This window comes from Ammodytes marinus, assembly GCF_949987685.1.
Source record: "Ammodytes marinus genome assembly, chromosome: 4".
Lineage (NCBI taxonomy): Eukaryota > Metazoa > Chordata > Actinopteri > Uranoscopiformes > Ammodytidae > Ammodytes > Ammodytes marinus.
In genome coordinates this window covers 21,914,293-21,936,478 of record NC_137233.1, presented here as the reverse complement: position 1 = coordinate 21,936,478, position 22,186 = coordinate 21,914,293, and the positions used below count along the sequence as shown (strand labels likewise).

General features: G+C 40.5%; 1 protein-coding gene across 1 annotated transcript; it reads right to left on the bottom strand.

Moving 5' to 3' along the window:
• Nucleotides 1–15,370: 15,370 nt before the first annotated feature.
• Nucleotides 15,371–20,493, bottom strand: LOC307248932 (uncharacterized protein). Its single transcript, XM_080025486.1, has 2 exons — nucleotides 20,286–20,493; nucleotides 15,371–16,205 (listed from the first exon to the last, which is right to left on the bottom strand). Exons 1-2 carry the CDS (start codon nucleotides 20,470–20,472, stop codon nucleotides 15,409–15,411), a joined length of 984 nt encoding a protein of 327 aa, XP_079881612.1. The 5' UTR covers nucleotides 20,473–20,493; the 3' UTR covers nucleotides 15,371–15,408.
• Nucleotides 20,494–22,186: the final 1,693 nt, after the last annotated feature.

Below are 22,186 nucleotides of genomic sequence, written 5' to 3'. Positions count from 1 at the left end.
ATATGGTATTTACTTGTTGTACCTAACCTTGGATTGATATGGTCAAGAAAATAAGAAATAAATGACCACGAATACAAAACAATTGATATTAAAATCGACATTTAAAAAGACTCGGTACTCATGTCATAATAATAAAAATAATAATAAAAATAAAAATAATAATAATAATAATAATAATAATAATAATAATAATAATAATAATAATAATAATAATAATAATAATAATAATAATAATAATAATAATAATAATAATAATAATAATAATAATAATAATAATAATATTAACGAAAAATTAAATTGCATTTTTGGTCTAAATGCACACAAATAAACACCTCCCAACCCTCTACATTCATACTTCTCTCATTGACATATTAATGTGGAATATGAAATGCCAATAATAACCATCTTCCTTATGTTCTAACCACACTTCTTAATGTTACGCATACTCATCACCTGCCCCTGTTTTTACTCTTCACCAACTCCCTCTTGTCTGTCCATTCTCCATATCTCGTCTCTCCCCCCCCCCCCCCCCCATCTGTTTTACACCTCAGCCCCCTCCACTCCTCCGCCCCATCATTTCATCATCATCTCCCTGTCTTGTATTGATAGAAACAGACACTGGTCATTTCTCTTTCTCCCTCTCTGTCTCTCTGTGGTTCAGCTGCTGTGTGTGTGTGTGTGTGTGTGTGTGTGTGTGTGTGTGTGTGTGTGTGTGTGTGTGTGTGTGTGTGTGTGTGTGTGTGTGTGTGTGTGTGTGTGTGTGTGTGTGTCTCTCTCTCTGTCCGGCCCTGCTGTCCTGTGGTCCTGTCTTTCTTAACCCACTTTCAGAGCAGACAATAGAGACAAAGGGGAGTGAGCCCCTGAGGCGCTGGGCGGGGAGGGACATGGCAAGGCCCAGGACAAAAGTATCAAAAGACAGAGAGGGAGCACTACTGCCCATCTGCTGAGGAAGCAAGGGGGGGGGGGGGACTGGAGAGGATCATTATGAGTGAGGAGGTGATTGTGGGGAGTTTGTGTGTGTGTGTGTGTGTGTGTGTGTGTGTGTGTGTGTGTGTGTGTGTGTGTGTGTGTGTGTGTGTGTGTGTGTGTGTGTGTCACTTATCATCCCCATAATACAATAATACATCCATTGATACACTGAGTATTTATCACCCCTATTGATTACATTTAACTTTTTCTGTCTTCCTCCTCCATGTTCCTGAACAAAGAAACACAGCAGTCACCCAGATCATTGAACAATAGTATGATCTTATGTTATCACTTACTTGCTTGCTATTCATTCTTAAAGATGGCTTGGTTTGGTAAATGGTTTTATGGAGGTTCTATTGAAAAAGAAGAAACCACACAGAAATGGGTTTATCACGTAGGCAATGATGGAGACACCTGGCTAGAGGAGTGATTGGGAGGAACGTCCTCTTTCATCTACAACACTATCTCTCATAGTGTACACATACACACAAGAACACAGGCCACCTTTCTACACCAACTCAGTACTAAAGAAAATAATGGAAAAAGGGACGGTCAGTCTTGGTGGAAAGATGAGGTGTGTGTGCTCTTGTTTATGTCCAACACACTACACACTAAACAAAATGAGGCGCAACCTAGTGGCCTTACATTCCATTACACCGGCTGGTACAACATGCAGCCGATTACACCTTATATCATTGAGGGTCAATGATACAGAGTGAAACAATCCATTTGATTGGAAGTTTCTGTTGAGCTTAAATGAGAAGTTAGTGATATTTGTTGTTAATACAAGCATCAAATCACTCTATATTCATACAGCAATCATTTATGTATTAAGAACAGTATGTGCAGTTCTTAATACGGATCTCCCACTCATTCAGCTTTCCAGTTATTGCCAGATAAAATTGTGAGTATCCCGCTCGTTTTTAACCAATCAGGAGACAGAGCGCTATGAAGAGGCGGGTCTCTGTGCCCCTAACGATGACTCGCTGCTCTCCACTGCGGCACAACCGACAAAGATGGCTGCGTGTTTCATGTGGTGGTGAAGTAGGGACGAGGGAGGGGACTGCTAACTGCCATCACTTACTTCTCCTTATAAAGGGAAGAAAAAAACACACCAAAATACTGTTTGTGCAATCGTAAAGGTGCTCTGCCTTTCTTTATAAAAATAGGTTTTATAGACGATGATACACACACATACACACACACACACACACACACATACACACACACACAGACACAGGCACATCTGGTCCATGCTAACACTTGGCTTCCTAATGGAGAAGGACGCTGACCTTATCTCATCAGAAGCCATTAACACAGCCTGCTAATGCCCTCTGTGTGTGTGGGGCGCTGAGTGAGTTCACTAGTCATGGTAATCTCACATCATGTAATACGTATTCCAAGAGAGCAGATGATACACACGAACACACACATACTATAACCATTCTTAAAATATTACTATTACAGCAGCTCCTATTTCTAAAACCTCCGAACTAAGACCAGAATAATGACCAGGAAAAATACTCTCCCTGCGTTCCAAATCTTTTCACTATTCTACATACTACATCTGACCATAAAAATAATCTAGTTAGGATGCAGTAGGCATACAATTGAGACATACTTGTATTTATGTATTTCATCATAACATTGCGCTTTGATCTTGCCTCTTGCTTTTACAGTATATCCGTTGCGATTCTGGACTGTGGGTCAGAATCGCCCCAAATAGCATGCTGTCCTTAACAAATGTTTTGGGTAAATAAGTCAGCCCTTTTAAAAAGTTAAAATTATATATTTTGAGTGATTTATTCATAGTTACCTTTTCAATAGATTCAATTTACTTTGTCACTTAAAGTAGAGGACCTCTTAATCAGACAAGCAGCTGGCACACATTTAACTGCACATTGGTATTGGTTGTCTTAACTTCCATCAACAAAAGTCTTGCTGAACTTCACTCGTCTCAAGAGCACACAAGATGCATACACACACAGTTGATAGTGTCTCCTTATAGCAATAATACACAATTTTGAGTGTTTTTTTAATGCTATAGGGACAATCTCATACATTTGCATGTGTGTGTGTGTGTGTGTGTGTGTGTGTGTGTGTGTGTGTGTGTGTGTGTGTGTGTGTGTGTGTGTGTGTGTGTGTGTGTGTGTGTGTGTGTGTGTGTGTGTGTGTGTGTGTGTGTGTGTGTGTGACACCTCAGCCTTCCACTGCACTTCTAACTTGTCTAAACTGTCCTATCAGGTGCCAGGCCGGTAACAGTGTTATTGATCCAGCAATAGGTTAAAGCCTGATCAATAGAGCAGTGACAGCAGCTAGTCAGCGAGCAGTGTGAATGCCTCGCAGCGCTATGGGCTGTCCTTTGTTAACAGGTTTAGGAGCTTCAGCTAATAATGAAGAAAGCCTTTTGTATAGCAGACACTCCTCAGCCCTTGCTGCCAGACCGTAGGAAGACATATGGCGTATGGCGGTGGGAACAGCCTTAAGGTATTCACGTTTAGTTACACAGGTTGGAACAGAGCTGGAAGATCAGGTGTAAACTCTAAATTGTGTCCAACATGTGTTGTCTTTTGACGCTATCATTTCTAGTGTGAGGATGAGGTTCAGCTGAGATTCAGGCATCATGTAATAATCAGAATTTATTTCCAACTCAATATTCCCCAATGAAAAGCTACTGTTTTTGTTGTGTCTCACACAGTTTGTGTCACTGGTTGGAAGACACAAACTTATGGCTTGTTACTCCTAATACATACTCATGTAAAATGACCATGAAGCGAGCTACTAGCTGTTAAACAGCCTTTGCCCCCTGTATAGCAGCAGTATAGCATCTACAGGTTAGTTAGATAAACACTGAGGAACCTAAACAACAGCAAACAAAGACAAAATGCCATAAAGGGAAGAAATGTGAAAATATCAGTATTTTTGACATATCAAACTAAAAGCGCAAAACCCGCTAGTGACCCTTAGAGGCTGAAGAATCCATTACACCCTAAATTGCGAAGTGCATGGAATTACTTACTCATTTATTAAGATCTGATTCATCCTTGCTTAACAATAAGTGTAGGTTTGACACCACAGGAAACAATGGATTAGGAACAAGCTGTTTATGAAGGCTGGGTTACTTGTCAAATCTAAACATGTTGTCGGTGTGTAAAGACTGATTGAGTAGAACAAGGTGGAACAGATTTGCACTCAACCAGAGGTGAAAACAGTGGACATGGACTGAATTATTGATTAACATTGTAGCCATTTTAATAGGGCTAATTTCAGTTGCACAACGACAACATCTGCTTCCTCTTTATAGCCATGAGCAGTCCATAATCACTCACACACACACACACACACACACACACACACACACACACATCACAATTACATGATATGATTTTTTTTATCTCACTGTCAGTTAGATTCAGGGCCAATCAGAGCAGTCTGGGCTTTTTGGAAGGCGGGGCTTAAAGAGTCAGGCTCTAAAACGGAGCATTTCAGACAGAGACTGAAAAAAGGAGATTCAGCAATGGCAATGTGAGAAATATACAATACACCTTGTGTACCACATGAAAACAGTTTCTAAACAACAAACAATTTTGAATCTGAAAAAGAGCGTAATACATTAGCTTTAAAGTAATTCTTTAGAATTGAAAACAGAGGTGAATGTTGCCTCTAGACAAATAAGCAACAGAACAGACGTCACAGTAAAGAGGTCATTAAATCAGAGCACTCCTGTTAGCATGCAGAAACTTTTCAGAGCAGAGTTTCTCGTAGTTTGTGTCCTTATCACAGCTGAAAAGGCCATGTGTCACTTCTGCCCTTCATGCAAATGCACGGCCTAATGTAATGCTGCAAGGCATACACACACACACACACACACACTCACACACACACACACACACACACACACACACACACACACACAACACATCTACAAGAGAAATTCTGAAGCTCACATATTAATGGAAACGCAAAAATCTAAACATAGTGCAGTCTCACAGAGATAATATAAGCTCACATTAATAGTGGCAATACTGCACCACAACACTGATGGATTCCTATTGGTTAAGGTTGAATTGGCGAAGATTTGAAAACAACCTTCGTAAAGCTTTATTCTCCTGCTGTATATCCACATTCAGCCTCTGGTTACATAGCACACTGTCACACTGAGAGGTTAGACTGAGAAATCATATGAAAAGCTTCCCACCTTTGATATCACAGACATACAGCGCATTAAAGGACTCTTTGTTTCTAGTGTTCACATTAAAGATCCACTTCAAAAGACTGAATGAATGAGTAGGCAGTGAGAGAAACATCCTCATTTAGACCAAATAGCAATACAAGAGGCGGTGAGTGTAAGAGATAAATCAATGGAGAGATGGAAAGCAGTCAGACAAACATAGCAGGCCTTCACTTTACTGATCTCTCAGTTTTCAGCCAATCACACGCTGCGTCTCAGAGGATCTGATCTGCTGACTGTATTTCCATCCTCCAAACCATGGAGCAGAAGGTAGCCTGTGGCAAAGCTGTTAAACTATCCTCAGTGTGTATGGACTGAGCAGGGTTCCTGTGTCTGTCTCCTCCAGCATTACCCTGACATATGAGGCCAATACAAGGCATTTAAAACACACACACACACACACACACACACACACACACATCTGGTCCTCTGATATCATGCAGTCTGACAATGATGTTGTACATTATTTCAGAACCGACTGACTAATCTAAACTCATTATGAAGATATTCAAAAACATGATGGGGGCTGCCTGTTATAGGAGCTCCCATCTTTTAGTGTTTTCTATTTTATAATTAACATGGTGTACAGGTCCATTGTGTCTCACTACATCTAGTTCCACCTGGAATATGCTCTGTAATGCAAAAGGCAGTTGAAAGGGATAATTGAGGCATTAGCATTGTGTGTCTTCATTTAAGATGGCCAGAACATGTTTTTTTGACAGTGTCTCATAGTATTTCATTGGCCTCTCTGTTGTAAAGCTGTTGGCAGAGAACCCCCCCCCCCTGTCTGCTCTCAGTGGTTTGTGTTTTTGAACAACATTGATCCAATATCCGCCCCAGACATATCCTGGTCAGACATGTTCCTTGTGTTCAGTGTTGTGAGTGGAGCCTGAGGCAGCCTCTCTCCAGCTGGCAGCCTGCCACACAGCGCTCTGTCACTCCAAACACACTCACTCTCTTTCTTCTTCTTCTTCTTCTTCTTCTTCTTCTTCTTCTTCTTCTTCTATTTTAATCCTTCCGTCTCTCCTCCCTCCCTGCCCTCTGAGCAAACAGCAGCTTCTGTCAGGCATTCAAACAGAGAAACTGCTGAATATGCCAAAAGTGATGGACACTTGAAGGTGTCCCTAATGAAAACATTTTATAGAAAAGGGCTATAGCACTATAGGGACAGTTTGACATGAAGTGAAGGTCCACGGGTCGGATTCGAACACGCAACCACTGCAACAAGGACTGAGCCTATATAAATTGCAATAATAAAATGTGCAACGTTCCTAGGGTTCCCACTTGCTTTTAGAAGTTCATCCACTTTTCCACACTTTTCATTTACAGTTTCCATCAATGGAGTAAATAGGGCACTGTAAAATGGAGTGAACCACTCAAAGCTCATGTTGTTGAACTACACGTTAAGTGGTTTTGGTTGTTACAGCATTCAGAGTGATGTAAATGAGGTTTGTTCCTTCTGAACGGAACATGGATATGTGTGCTGTCTGACTTCTCAACAACAGACATGGGTGCTGTGTGTGTGTGTGTGTGTGTGTGTGTGTGTGTGTGTGTGTGTGTGTGTGTGTGTGTGTGTGTGTGTGTGTGTGTGTGTGTGTGTGTGTGTGTGTGTGTGTGTGTATGTGTGTGTGTGTGTGTGTGGGTGCATGGGTGCATGGGTGCCTGCGTGTGTGACGCGCGAGTGTGTGTGCGTGCGTGTGCGTGCTGGCATGGAGCCTCTTGGTGTTGCTCCCAGCTGTTATTCCAGTCTTTACAGTCCACCTGGTTAGAGTTGTAGAAAAAACAACCGTGGATTAAATGGAAAAGCATGCGTGATGCCAGCGGGCTTCCCTAGTGCAGAATGAATTTATCTATGACAAGGCACCGCCCAATTTTACCCACAATCTACCTGGCCTGGCTATGTCCCATCTGCACTAGCTGCTCCATTTAACTGAATGGCAGCCAGGAGAGGAGATAGAGTGGTAAAGCCTGCTGCTGCTCCTGTATACTATCTATGTGCACTAAATTCATATAGGCTTATATTCATGTATACACTGTGTGTTCTTGTAAGGGAAGAACAGCCTCTGCATCAAACATGAACACCACCATTAGACACAAAAGCTGATGGGTTAATAATACATAGGAAAATAGTATGTATATATACAAGTGATTGTGTGGAATCTGGAAAAAAGTATAGGCTAAATATCTACACTATTTGAATCATGCTTAAGATATATATTTTGTGGCAAACCGTTCCTGTCTGCTTCTAAAGCATTTTCCAAACATCAAAGTTTTTAGAAATGATTAGCGGTGATGAACTATGCCACAAACATGAACTGCACTGTAGCAAAAAGCATGGAAACAGCTTATTCTGGAGGTGTAACTCCAATCTTAATGTCCCATCTGTGTTAGTGTGTGCATATGTAAGGAAAAGCCAAAACACCACAAAACACTTCAAGATGCAGAGAAGCTTCACAAACCAATTGGATTTAGGGCACGCACAGACAGAGTAAGTCTGTCTGTGAGTGTATAGAGGTGTGTTACTGCCATCTGCTGGCCAACAATCCAAACTGCTCAAACTTCCAGTAGGAGCCCAGGGTTTCAGAAAGAAACTTTAGGGAAATGATTACAGGATTATGACTGTATTATGAAAAAAAGAGAGAGAGAGAGTAGCATCCTGTCTGCACATTATGTCTCTTTACCTGTCACAAGCTCAGAGAGCAATCCACGCCAGTTATCACATAATCTATTATCATTCCCACTGTTTACATAACTCTATTATTTACAGTCATATGCCATTTGTAACGTGTAGGCCTATATATGCATGTATATATGGGTGGGAGTGTTCTTCTGATTGTTGTCATTTTTTATTATTTGTAGCCTAATGCTTTGGCAATACTTTTTTTTACAATAGTCATACCAATAAAGCTTTTTGAATCTAATTGAAACGTAAGCTCACTTTTTCATTGTTCCATCACATCAAGACTGCAGATAGCCTGGCTCCGCCCGCCTACCTACTTCTGCCCAAATTTCATTTTCCCTTCAGTAGTCAGTCTGGGGCTGCGGTGTATTCATGTGTTCGAGCTCAGGAACATTTATGCTCGTCCAATCAGCGAACAGAGCGAGTGGCTGAGAACGATGACGTCGAAGTCGCGCTCCAGTTTCAGTTGAATGCTGCGTTCCTTTATACTCGGAACTCGGAAATGTCTGACTTGGTAGTTCCGAGTTCCGACCTGTCAGTGTTCCAGTGCATCTGCTCGGAAAAGTATGGACGCCTACATCCTTTTCTCATCCAAATAAAAACGTTAGGCTCTAGCAAGTTACCGTTACCAGGTACCGGTAGATCCATAGACTACGATATGTAGTGAAGTCGGAAATTTCCGAGTTCCCTGTACAACTGGAACGCACCGTCAGAAGCCGGCTCATGACATACGTCACGACCAAACGTTATGCGATTGGTTGGAACTTGGCAGATCCAGAGTGGCACTGGGCAGATCCAATAGTTTTAAACTTCAACAGACACTCGCCTCCTAGTGAGTGAACGTTTGCCAATAGGGCAGTTACAGATCTTCTGTACAAATGAAATGAAGTAGATGGTCTGGTTGGACCAGGCTAGACTGCAGAGACACCATAACCAAACAGTTAGACAGAGATTAGGGACCCAGTGGGAAGGACGGAGCACTTTAGCCTTGGCTTTTCAAGTGTCTAGCCTCAGGAAACTTAGAAAGCCTTCTATATTTGTGAGTGGGTCTCCATAATGTTCACAAGCATCTCAGATTACTCCCATTTTTTTTATTAGAGTAAGTCAGTCTTAACTGCTGACACCTGAAACCCTAGGGTCAGATTTCTCAGTAAAAGAACATTTCATTGCATCTGGAAATGGGCTTGTGCATTTTGAAGTATGTGGTGTTCATATTTTTACCATAATCCAATAGGTGTCTTTCAGTACACAACCCCTGATTTAACTTAAAGGTGCACTATGCGGTTTCAGGGGAGGGGATTGGTTGCCATTATCAGTGCCTACAGTTGGTTTACCATAAATCAAAACAAAATAATTTTAAGGCACCTGGTCCCAAACGTAAGACTAGACTACGTACAGTATGTCTGTAAACAACTACAGTGAAACAGTACATTTATGGTTAGATTTATTTCTGACTTCAAACAGTGTTCCAGGGATCCAATTGTCTTGTGAGGAAAGTTTGTTTATTAAGTTAAGAAAATATACCTTACTAAATTTTCATTTCTCTGACACACCAAAAGTTACATAGTGCACCTTTATAGACAGTATATCTGCAGCTCTGTGTCTGGTGTATCGAACAGCATGTTCTTTACACATGAAATGGTCATCTTCTCTTGAATTTTTATCTTGTTGTCTGTAAAAGCTCTGAGAAACATGGGCTCACACAAATTGTAAAATATATATATATATATATATATATATTTTTTTTTTTATTAATAACAGTTTTTTTTTAGCTGATAAGACTGTGAGTATAATAGTAAAACACGCCTTCATGTTTGAATAGCTAAAGTAAAAGACAAAGCTGAAGTATGTCGTTTTTGATTATTATAATGTTGTTAATAATAATAATAATAATAATAATAATAATAATAATAATAATAATAATAATAATAATAATAATAATAATAATAATAATAATAATAATAATAATAATAATAATAAATTGTATTTCGAGGCGCCTTTCAAAAGCTCTCAAGGTCGCCTTACAATCAAAGAATAATATAAAAATTCAAAGTTAACAATTATTTTAAGCATAGGGTAAAAGGCCTTGTACGTTCTGCCAATGGTCACTCGCTGGTTTAACCCCAGGCAGCGGGAGTGTGGACACTGGAGGGAAGCTGTTATTATATCTAACTGAGCCCACCATCTCTACCATTGTGTCCTTGAGCAAGAAACTTAACCCCGGACTGCTCCAGGGGCACTGCTGTACTATGGCTGACCCTGCACTATGACTCCTTCGGGAGAATTGGGTGTGGTGTGCGAGGGATATATGGGAAAAGATACATTTCAATAGCCTTGAGTGAGTTTGTGAAACTGCAGAGTCATGCTTTCCCAAGTGTGCAAGCATGCATAATCATCCCTAACTTTATTTAACTTGTGTAAGTAGGGATGGGCTGGTCTAAATACTGGATGTCAAAATCAGTTTGATATTATGCTGCATTCACACCAAAAGCATCAAATCCCCCTGTGGGTGCTCAGGTGTTTTCTATCGCAGTGCCAGCTCCTGTCATGTCACTTTTGGTGTGAAGGCAGGGGAACAGGGGTTAGCTTGGGTAAGCTAGCTGGATGGCTAACAGTGATATTTATCTCTAGCTGGAAAGTGTCACTGTCTACCATCCAGCCAATTGGTTAATTTTAGACTTCTATACAGGGAAGATAAGTAGAAGCATTCAACCTTTACGTCATCAACTCTTTGTTATTCAGCTGGAATACAGACTCACACACACACTTTGCTCTTTCCATGGCTGTTCCAAGCAGGCTCTCCTTTAACAAATCAATAAGCCAAACACATACGTACAGGCCGCAGATCCTATGGAAGAACACTATTTCAAAGTCATATAATAGAAGATTAAACAATACTGTGAGCCAACCCATTCAAAGCAAGCACTTCATTTTGTACAATGACAAAATGGTACCCACAACTTATAATGATTCAGTGGTCTGAAACCTTGTATATTTCACAAATGTTGTTTAAAATAAATTAGCGTATCACATATTTTCCATACGGTATATTGCATTTGTACAACATGAGTGGTGGTAAATGTGCAAAGTAAATACAGGCCAACTACCCACCAGTAGGCTATCGGCTCAAGCTAAACCAAAACAGGCCTCTGTTACTAAATCAGTAATCATAATCCAATCATATGAATAATAATATACTCTGAGCGCAGTACTTCTGCATAAAGATTAGTGGTTATGGAAAACGTTGGCTTGTTCCTATACCGTGATGACTTGGTTCCTAAGTGGTTCTGAATACTTGAACATCTCGTGTTCATAAATCTCTATGACAACAAAGTTCATTTAGTTGTCTTAGTACGATTGGGGGATTGCATGAAACATCCTACTTGACATATAGGACACACACCAGCGATTAAATACAAAACAAGTAACTATAGTAAATATAATAGTAATCAATAAGAAAAGTGGGCGCTATCAAAAGAGAAGAAACCCAAAGTAGGCTAACATCCTTGATGTTATACAATAAGCTCACTATTGATGAGAATTCCCAGTGGAATATATAATAAGAGCCTATTTGGAATGTAACACAGGGCTAGGGTATAGACACACAGTGATAGGCTACCCATCATACTTTGATGTGATTTCATAATGGAACTAAACTAAACTGAGGACAGATGTTATGGATCATTAGTGATCACATGGGTATTTATACAATCATGTTAAACAAGGTCACCATTAAATGTGCAGTGTAGCTAGCACAGAAAGTCACTACCTTAATAGGCCTACCAAGGGAACGGAGTTAAGGTGTGTGTGTGTGTGTGTGTGTTGTTTTGAAGTGTTTGTCCTTCATTGGTTGATCTCGCGGTGTGTTCTTTGAGCCGCCTCCCTCACATCACATCTCTCTCATAGATCTAGGCTACTTCCAGACCTGACTCACCCTGGGGCCTAACCGAACCAACCCAACAGCACAGCCCTTTTAAATGTCCCCGTTCATCCGTCCTCTGCAATGACACCTCACACATCACACACGCACGGGCCTCTGCAGATGCCACGGCGAGGCCGGTCCCGGTCATCTCCACACACTTCGGTACCTTTCTTTTCGATTTGCGCAGAGCAGCAAAAAATCCCAGGAAACCGCCGCATCATCCAGAAGATGCGCAGAGAGAGGCGGGGGCCTGAGTGCACCGGCTGCCCGGAAAACACTGCAGAGAGACGGGACAGCGCTTCCCACAGCCCCCTCCTGCACGAGACACATTCCAACCTGCTGTGGTTTCAATTAGGCTACCTCGGTTCTCATCGTCATCACCCCGGTCCGGTCCGGTCCGGCCCAGACACAACCGGGACACCACCCGATGCGTCAGCGCGCTGAAGCTCCAACTACAGAGAGCCACAGAGAAGTGTGTAGAAAGTGTCGCTTACCTGGTCCGCCGCTCCGCTCCTCTCCGCTCCCCGCTGCTGCACCGGGAACCGTCAGCTCCGCCTGGGCATCTGGAAACTGTCCACCGGCTCCTCTGGGCGGTCGGTACCGGACCTCTGACTCCGCGCTTCCTGTCAATGCGGTGCGGCGCGCTCTCTCTCTCTCTCTCTCTCTCTCTCTCGCTCTCTCTCTCTCTCTCGCTCTCTCTGTCGTGGACTCTTCCCTCCTCAGCTGTTCTCTCCCAGCTCCGCAAGCGCGCGACCCTGGCTGTGTCGCCGCGTGCACACGCTCCACACGCAACCAGGGGTTGTCGGGCAGGTGGGGGGTGGGGGTGGAGGAGGCAGGTGTGTGAGTGCCTGGGGGGGGGGCATACAAAATGTTTGAACGAGATGTGTAAACGGATAGGCTAAAGTTACAGTATGTATTTAGTTTATTATAGTGGCTTATTCATCTCATGGGTCTAGCATAAATTGAGGGAAAAGTAATTTGTGTTTTTGGTGTCTGACGATGTTGACACAAAATAAGGAATGGCAAGTTAAAAAGCCCATTTTGATCAAAAGGACAAAAGCTGGGAGGTTGTAAAGCGTAGCTCAGTAGCTTAGTATGTTGGATAGCTTATACATGTAATTTAATTTGCCTAAACATAGGGTTTCTATTTGTTCAACATTGCACCCTGTTCTCAAGAATCACTGAAACTGTTCAATCTGGGCCACTGTCAACATGTTCTTCCAGTCAACTGTGATGACTGTTCAGAGACAGAACTAGTCAGCAGATGGCAATATACCAGTGTGTTATATGTATTGATTTTTAAGATTAAAAAAAAGAAAAAAAGATCATTGTTGCATTGTCGCCTTTTGATATTGTATCAATATTACGCAGGCTGACTACTAGTTATGATAAACTTAATTGTATATTATGTTCATGGTCTAATGTGTTAATAAACAAACAAAAGGAAAGAGAAGAAAAGATTCCTAACCTTCACCATTAGGCTACATACATGTCCCCATATCGCACAAAAAGGATGACCAGGTTGTTTTGTGCTGCTTAGAATACTTTCATAAAATCAAACCATGACCCAATGAAAACTTTTGATCAAACGATCAAACATGAAATGTGACATCACAACTGTGCCAAATGTAGGGTTAGACAGTAAGACCACAAAACACTCTTTCTGCCTTTTCTCAGGCTAGGATAAACCGATTTCTAAAATGTTTGCACATTTATACTACATAGGATCTCAGAGTTCAATACACCTTCATATTCCCACTGGTGAAGTAGGTCTTTAAGGATTCTCGTTGGTCTAATGTGGAAGTGAATTATTGGATGCAAGTGAGTGCGCCCTGAGTCTGCAAAAAACTAAAAGTACCAGAACAGTATGTCAAAATATCTATGATGTTAGTCATCCTTGGATACTTTTTGTATTTATTTGTATTTATTAGCAACGATATCTCTCAGCGGGGTGAAAATTCAAAAAAGTTACTGGTTATGACAGCTTCCATTCTCCAAACTTGACAGATGTAAATGGTGAGTCTGTGGTATGGTTTGCCTATTTTTACCTTATAGTCTTCCAGAAAAAATAGTTTGTGCCAACATAGTAGTGTGATGCTGTGACAGTAGCAAAAAAGTAGGCTAAGTAAGTGTAGGAGAATGAAATGGGAATACAATGCATCAAATGTGTCACATCTCATACCAGCACTGTTTTTAAGTTAAATGTGTATGGTGACCATCTTTAACCAGGCAGGGTTTATTTTATTTTGCCTATACACTCCAGCCTGTCCTATGGGATTCTAGAGTAGTTTGGTCATGTCCGAGAAAATGACTTCATGGCTTGTGATCTCAGTTTGGGGAGGTGACACATTTTGAACATAGACCTGCATTAACATATGGGCATGGGGAGTTTGAAAGATGTGTGGGCCTTTATAGCCAGGTGTGGTCTGTTCACATTTGACAATATATATTATATAGGATGGAAAAAATCAACTTAAAAAGTGTTGTAAACGTTAGAAGTTTTAATTGCGACGCCCTACCAACTGAGCTAAGGGCGCCTTATCTATTTTTGAATGTTTTAATTGGTTGTACCAGTTAATCTCCACCAGATGACAGTGTTGCTATATAGACAACATGCTCGGAAGGAGAACATGTTTTATATCATGTCACTCATATTAGATATGAAAAACAGAATAGGTAAGAACAAAGTGTAAGTAAACAAAGGGCCCAATGTAACTCAGCGCACACCTATACAGTCTACGTATACAGGTAACAGATCGTGAGGAGATATTCACTGGTTTTGACAGTAAGGGTTCTCCAGAATCGCTGACTCCACCTTAAATGCCTCCAGCACACACACTGACAATGGCGTCAGACATCATGTATGCAGCAATTAAACCTTTAAATTAACATGAATATTTAACATTCATAGATTCTGAGCTTTTCATTAAGAAGTGCATGTTAGCATTTTTAACTTGATAATTTAACCATTTGTGATAAACTTCATTCGATATAAATTATTTTTCCAAGCAAAGTATTTTTGAGGATCTTAAACATGTCTGGAAGGGATCTTTAAGTTTTTATATTTTGTGACTAGAGAATATTTTTTAGAGTGTAAGTGCTAAACTTCATACTTTTACCATCTTGTTCTGAAGTTTAAATTACAAAATTATACACTGTATAACTAAAACCATAGTTGTGAGACTAGTCAGTCAGGGTAAATGCAGTTGTGCATTTTCTTTGATTTTCATTTATAAATAAACAGCCTGCTTATTGGACATCCTTCTCATGTGTTGCTTGCCTTGTTGAGCACCTGCCCAGCTGCAGCTCCCACTGTCACCACGGTAGCGCATCTTAAGACAGTTGAAATTGGCAGGTAAAATGTTGAAAAGAAAAAAAATGTTTACTTTTGATTCCATTTAGAGTGCTCGTCAACACAATTAGTGGCTCAGACACCTTAATGTACCACACTTTATTGCACATTCTTCCAAGACACACAGTCAAAACACCATTTATTTTACACTGTTTGAAACAGACATTTGGTTACTTAAAGCATTTCATTGTTTGCAGGAGATGGTGTAGTCAATTCTCTGTATAGTGTGTTCACTTTGAGTGCGGGTCTCGGCTTCAGCTGGCTTTCTCCCCGCTGTGCATCCTAAAGTGGGTGTTGAGGTGGGCCGACTGGTTGAAGCACTTCCCACAGACATGGCAGCGGAAGGGCTTCTCTCCCGTGTGGATGCGCTGGTGCCTCTTGAGCATGCTGACCGTGGTGAAGCTCTTTCTGCACACGGCACAGCTGTACGGCTTCTCCTTGGTGTGCCAGCGCATGTGCACCTCCAGCTGGCAGGCAAAGCTGAAGACCTTCCCACACTCCTTACAGCTGTGCCACCTCTGGCTCTGGTGAGGGGCGCGCAGCCCCAGAGGAGGAGCCTTCAGGGATCTCACATTGTGGATTTGCAGTATGTGTAAGGCGGCCTTAGCCTGCTGCTGCTCTGTGTTGTTGCTGTCCAGTTTCTGTGCACCCTTTAAAGCCCTCCCCTGCTGCTGCTGCTGCTGCTGCTGCTGCTGCTGCTGCTTCTGTGTGTGCTCAGTCCTATGGTTCCTCCTCTCAGTGCTGGCATGAGAAGGGCTCTGAGCTGCTCTACCCTTTGAATAAAGAGCCACGCTGCTGCAGTCTGTCCCTGGCTTCACCTCATGGGGCAGTGGTGCGGGGGACACAGTCTGTCTGCTACACACAGTGTAGGCCGAGGGAGGCTCCACATCATGCCCACAGCTACCTCGCTCTGAGTCACTTACTTCCTGTGAACTGTATTCTGTTTGAATGAGTGTGGGTTCTTGTTTAATGTATGGAAGCGCCTCCACACTGCTCCTACCCTCGCATTCAGAGGGATGACCATCTTCTTGGGACTGCACAGAGTGAGGTTCTGAAAGGTAACACACGTCACAATCACTCCAAGGGATGTTCAACAATCAACTCAAGGGTTTTAGGAATGGAATGGGTTTGTAAAATGATTTGTTGGAAATACATATGGATGCTATGCATAATCATTTAGTTAATTACAGATGAGGAAATTATCTCGCAACAAAGTAGCTAGTTTAAAAAGTAAAAAAAATAAGCCCACTATAATAGATAAGAATGATCTGATCCAGTGTGGTGCTGATACGGCCGTAATTCACTCATTAGCAGGCTACCCCTCCCCACCCTGGAATGTACATACAGCAAGAGGGTGAGGGCAAGAGCCAGGAAAATCAGGCAAGACGCCTCTCACCCAGATTCTGGCCTCTTCACCCTGCTGCCGTCAGGCAGACGCCTACGCAGCCTTAAAGCTCGGACTGAGAGACAGAGGAGGAGCTTCTTTCTGCAGGCAGTTAGACTGCTTAACTCCGATGGACTTTAGCTGGCACTCTTGCACTTTCTGCACCACTTTCTAGGCACTTTTATATTTATATAAAAAAAATTTAAATGACTGTTTTTATAGCATAACATATAAGGGATGTTTTTAAATTACTATTACCTATTATTATTTTTTTTAATACTTTATTTTTTTATTTTTCACTTTTAGGGAAACACACATACATTGAAAAAAACAACAACAACAAAACAGTTAGGTCACTGAAGAAAGGGCATAATAAAGCTTCACATCTACAATCAAGACACGTTACGGGTTACATTCCTAGTATTCTTAAGAGGGGATGGACACAAAATCAGAGTCACCAGCATGTCATCACAGTTCAGATAAAGTCCTTATAGTCCAAATGAAGTCAATCCAGCATAGGAAACCAAAGTGGCTGGGTCTTAATGGCTTTTATCCAAGACGCATGCCTCAAAGTCCAGTGTAAGTTTAATCAGACCAAACACAGATGAAGAAGTAGGAGGGGAGGGAAAAAATTAAAACAAATAAATAAAACGGTACATTCCATGTGATAGTGCTAGTAGAACACGTACTTGTCTTACTAATGTGATGACCATTTTAACCAGTACTTCTTAAATTTATCAATACAAAGCCTAAGGCTGAATGTAAGTTTTTCCATCTCGTATATTTCTTTTACAATTGCTGACCACTCTCTTTTGGATGGTGGTTCCTTGTTAAGCCTACTATTACCTATTATTTATTCAGGTTACAGTAATTTGCACAACGAACGACAGAGTGATAACCCTTTTTAATTTCACTGTATGTAAAATGTTATTTTTGCAATCATGTGACAAATACAACTTTGAACTTGAACTTTGAACTTGAACTTATAGTTTGAACTGATTTGATAGTGGAGATATTTATTTATTTATGATATTTATTACCTCATGAAGGAGTTGATTGTTTCACGTGGCACCCTCTAAAATTCTGCTAATTTGCTTATGAACGCATGTATGGAAAAACATAATTCTAAAGAGTTTTAACAAATGGCTTTGGAATTCATTCAAATTTGAAGCAGGCCTGTATTTGAATAGTTTTTACTTTGTAATAAGAAATGCTGTGTGGTTTATTAGAGTCTCATATTACCTTAAACATTAAACCAAATAATAATAATAATAATAATAATAATAATAATAATAATAATAATAATAATAATAATAATAATAATAATAATAATAATAATAATAATAATAATAATAATAATAATAAATGAAGAAACGTGCTGTGCCTGTGGTATCAGCATCAATATCAGCAGATGTTCAAATCCAGGTATGTGATCTGAACTGAAAAAAGTGGATAGGTGCACCATGCACCTTTACCACCTCTACACAGGCTCGCCCACATAAATGGCTGGGCCCCTGAAAACCTCCAGTCAATGGACCCCCCTTACTCATGCTTTACTATGTGTATGCGTGCGCCCATCCCTAAAGAAACACATACATTTGTAGAGAGACTAACTATCTTATCAACCAGGGGCAGCAGGGGCTCCAGTGAAAAAAAACTTCTCTTTCGCGATTATTATATAGGCTATTATTTTAAATAGTAGCACATTTCTGACTTACTTACCAATTTATTGTAATACCCTAACACTCACGCAATTGTTTAATACTCAACAGATCTCTAAAAAATTACATTGGTCTTCTTTAGTATTCACTATGTTCATTACAGGAGCAGGCAACAACAAAGCACACTGTCACAGATATGGCCTATGCCACAGGCAGACTTCCCGATGGTGTGACACCTGGGTCTGGTAGCCTATATGCAGTATGTTCAACATTTTTCAAATACATATTTAAACCGGTTTGTAGACTCAGGGAAATTACAGAGTAATTATCCCGGCAACTTTATAAGAATGTAGAAGAACTACAAAAGGTAGGCTACACCTGTTTTCTGGTGAATACAGGCATCTTGGGACACTTTCCGAAAATATATGTCTTGTGGAAGTTTTAAGTATGATTCAAAGGTCTTTTCCCATCACATGATACCATTCTAAACAGCTTGAGATCTCTGCTATACAACAGAGAAGAAGAAATAAGTCAAAATTAAACACAGGATGAATGACTCTTCAGCAAACTCACATTGACCCAAAAAAAAATTTCAAGGCATTACTGTCATCTTGGGACACCTGTTATTGGCATCTTGGGACAATTAAAATACATCAAATTGAAGTAATAAAACAGTAGCAATTCAAATAAAAAGCACTTTAATCTCAAAGGAAGGGTGCAACAGATTATCTTAATCATTGTTGAGCTATATTGCCTAGGAAAATCAAAAAAATGAACTCAACAAATATTGACTAAAACTATAGCTGGCAGTGCTAATGATAAATGTGATGCTAATTGCTTGCTAGCTATTATAAACCGATTTTTTTTTAAATAAAAGCTATTTGGAATAATCGATTTGCAAATTTTACCATCTAGATGTATGAGGACAAAATTCCCCATTAAAATGACTTGAATCACTGTGTCCCATGATGCCAGTCTTGGGACAGTGACAAAATCACATTTTTTACAGAAAATAAGATTGATCTGAACATGATTTTTTTAAATTCTGATTGACCACTCTATTACCTAACATAATATATACACATTACAAACATCCATACATTTGTTAGATTTTTATGATCTTAACATCATTTACAAGAAAACGCTATGTCATTTGACTTTTCATCTAAATTCACTGCAATGCTGTTGAATGTGGCTAGACCATGCCACCAAAAGTGATGTCATGACCACATAACCAATATTTTTTCATTCCAAACTTTCTCATGATTGGCTCAGTGTAGAATTTTAGAAATAAAATATTATTCATTAAAAGAAAAACAAGATTAAGCTTAACTGTCCCAAGATGCCCATTGTCCCAAGATGCCAGTATTCACCCTAGGCTATTATTTTAAATAGTAGCACATTTCTGACTTACTTACCAATTTATTGTAATACCCTAACACTCACGCAATTGTTAAATACTCAACAGATCTCTACAAAATAACATTGGTCTTCTTTAGTATTCACTATGTTCATTACAGGAGCAGGCAACAACAAAGCACACTGTCACAGATATGGCCTATGCCACAGGCAGACTTCCCGATGGTGTGACACCTGGGTCTGGTAGCCTATATGCAGTATGTTCAACATTTTTCAAATACATATTTAAACCTGTTAGTAGACTCAGGGAAATTACAGAGTAATTATCCCGGCAACTTTATAAGAATGTAGAAGAACTACAAAAGGTAGGCTACACCTGTTTTCTGTTTTACCTGAGGGGTCCAAATAATTTCACAATTCATAGAACAACACCCAGACACAAGTACATATAGACCTAATGTGTAGAGCGGCTCTATACGTTAGGTATACCTGTAAATGTTTCCTATTGCCCTGTTCATAAAGGCCTAGCCTATGAAGATTTGAACTGTATTGATGTTTCATGATCTCTCTTTATTATTATGTTATGCTCTGTTGTTCTGTCACTATTGGACTGTCCTTTTCCAGTTAATAAAATCAATCATATTTAAAGTATAGGCCTACAACACAGTCCATTCCAAAGAGAGACAGTTTGGACCGAGACATTAGTGCTGGTGCCACTGGAGCTCACCTGGCTGCAGGAGTAGCCGCTGCACGGCCACGCTAAGCAGCCGCCTGAGCCGCTCGTTCTCCTCTCTGGAGCGGACCACCTCACTCTGGTACTCCAGCACCGTGTCTTTCACGGCGCGGAAGATGTCCTCTGCCGCAGCGGTCAGCCTGTCATTCACAAACACGTTCAACAGCTCCAGTTTGCTCATGTTTGTTTCTGGTCTGTTGTCCTTCTGTTTACATCATAGATAGTACATCCACTTACCCGGAAGTGGCAGCACACCGGCTACTGCGTGCTGTCAAGCGTTCAGAAGGTACGCCACCTGCTGGACACACTGCACTCTCAAACACTGCTCCAGGGGCCTGTTGCATAAAAGTGGAATAAAGATATCCAGGATGATTGATAAAGCCAGCCTTGACAACGTATAGCCTGGGCAATTTGGATTAGTCAGTTGCATAAACGCCAATCCAGGATGAAAAGGGGCCGCTTTGTCAAGCCAGGTGTAAGTATTTCTGTTAAGTGCCAGCCAGGCCTGCCCACACAAATGGCTAGGCCCCTGAAAACCTCCAGTCAATGGGCCTCCCTTACCCATTACTCCTATCAACAATGAGTGTGAGTGCGCTCATCCCTCAATAAACACATACATATCTTATCAACCAGGGACTTGCAGGGACAGTTGGGGGAGCAAGGGCTCATTATTATTTTAAAATAGTAGCACATTTCTGACTTAGCCCAGCATACCTACCCATTTATTTTGATTCCCTTACACTCACACAATTGTTTAACAGATCAACAGATCTCTTCTTTAGTATTCACTAAAGCAAACAGTTTTTTCACAATTTGCACTTTTTCTATGCTACTAGTTTCTGGTAAGATACATTTACACTAATTGACTGCACCAAATACTGCACTTTTTTGTATTTCTGCACATGCCATTAAATCATTTGAAATCTTTTGGTGGTATTGTTGAAATAAAAAACACTTAAAAAACAACATCAACAACAAATTCTTCACACACAAATGAAAAAAAGGCGGTTCTCTACATGAATAACCAAACCAACCTACCCTCAAAACTATAAAGTTGGCCTGTTTGGTTGCAACATTTAGGCTTAGTACATTATCCTCTCATCACTGCAAAAGCACTGAAATCATTACAAAAAGAGTTCTTAATCTTTGAACTCAAATTTTTTCCTTCAATTATTTCCAACTTCTTTATGCCTTGTGTTTTTCTTTGCATTAAGATTTTTTTAGGTCTATTTTTATTTTTCATTTTTAGAAACAATACAGAAAGCAGGACCTTGGTGGTTATGGCAATAATTAAAACAGGATGATGCTGCTCGTCAGCTTCATTGTGGTATGACCCGGCTGGTTGGTCAATTGGCCAGGTTTGTGAAAAACTGGTCAGACTTGGCTGGTCGTGTCAACCTGAAGATTTATGTCAAAGCCTTTAGAAGTTATAGTCCCCAAAGGGAAATTCTTTTTCACAAAAATGTACGTTATGGGGAGAGAGAATTTAAACCTGTTTGTTGACTCAGGAACATTACAGAGTAACTATTGAATGTAGAAGAACTATAAAAGGTACCCAACCTGTTTTTTCATGGGGTCCAAATACTTTTCACAACAACACCCAGACACAAGTAGCAGGTATGTGTTTTCCGTGAGCAGGAACGACTCAGGAAATATAATCCAGCCAAAACTGTTTAATGTCAAAACCCAATCTTGTCACCTTTTGGCACACAAAGGGTTTATAGTATGGATTATGTTTGAAACAGTTACACTCCACTGTGCTCAATCTGAAACATTTTGAACATTTCTGCTTTTCTACTGCTTTTTAAATGGCCGTAAGCGGAGCCGTGGCTCTGTGTAAACACCCAACTTTGAATAGCCTAGATATTGACATAAATATAAATATCTAAAAATAA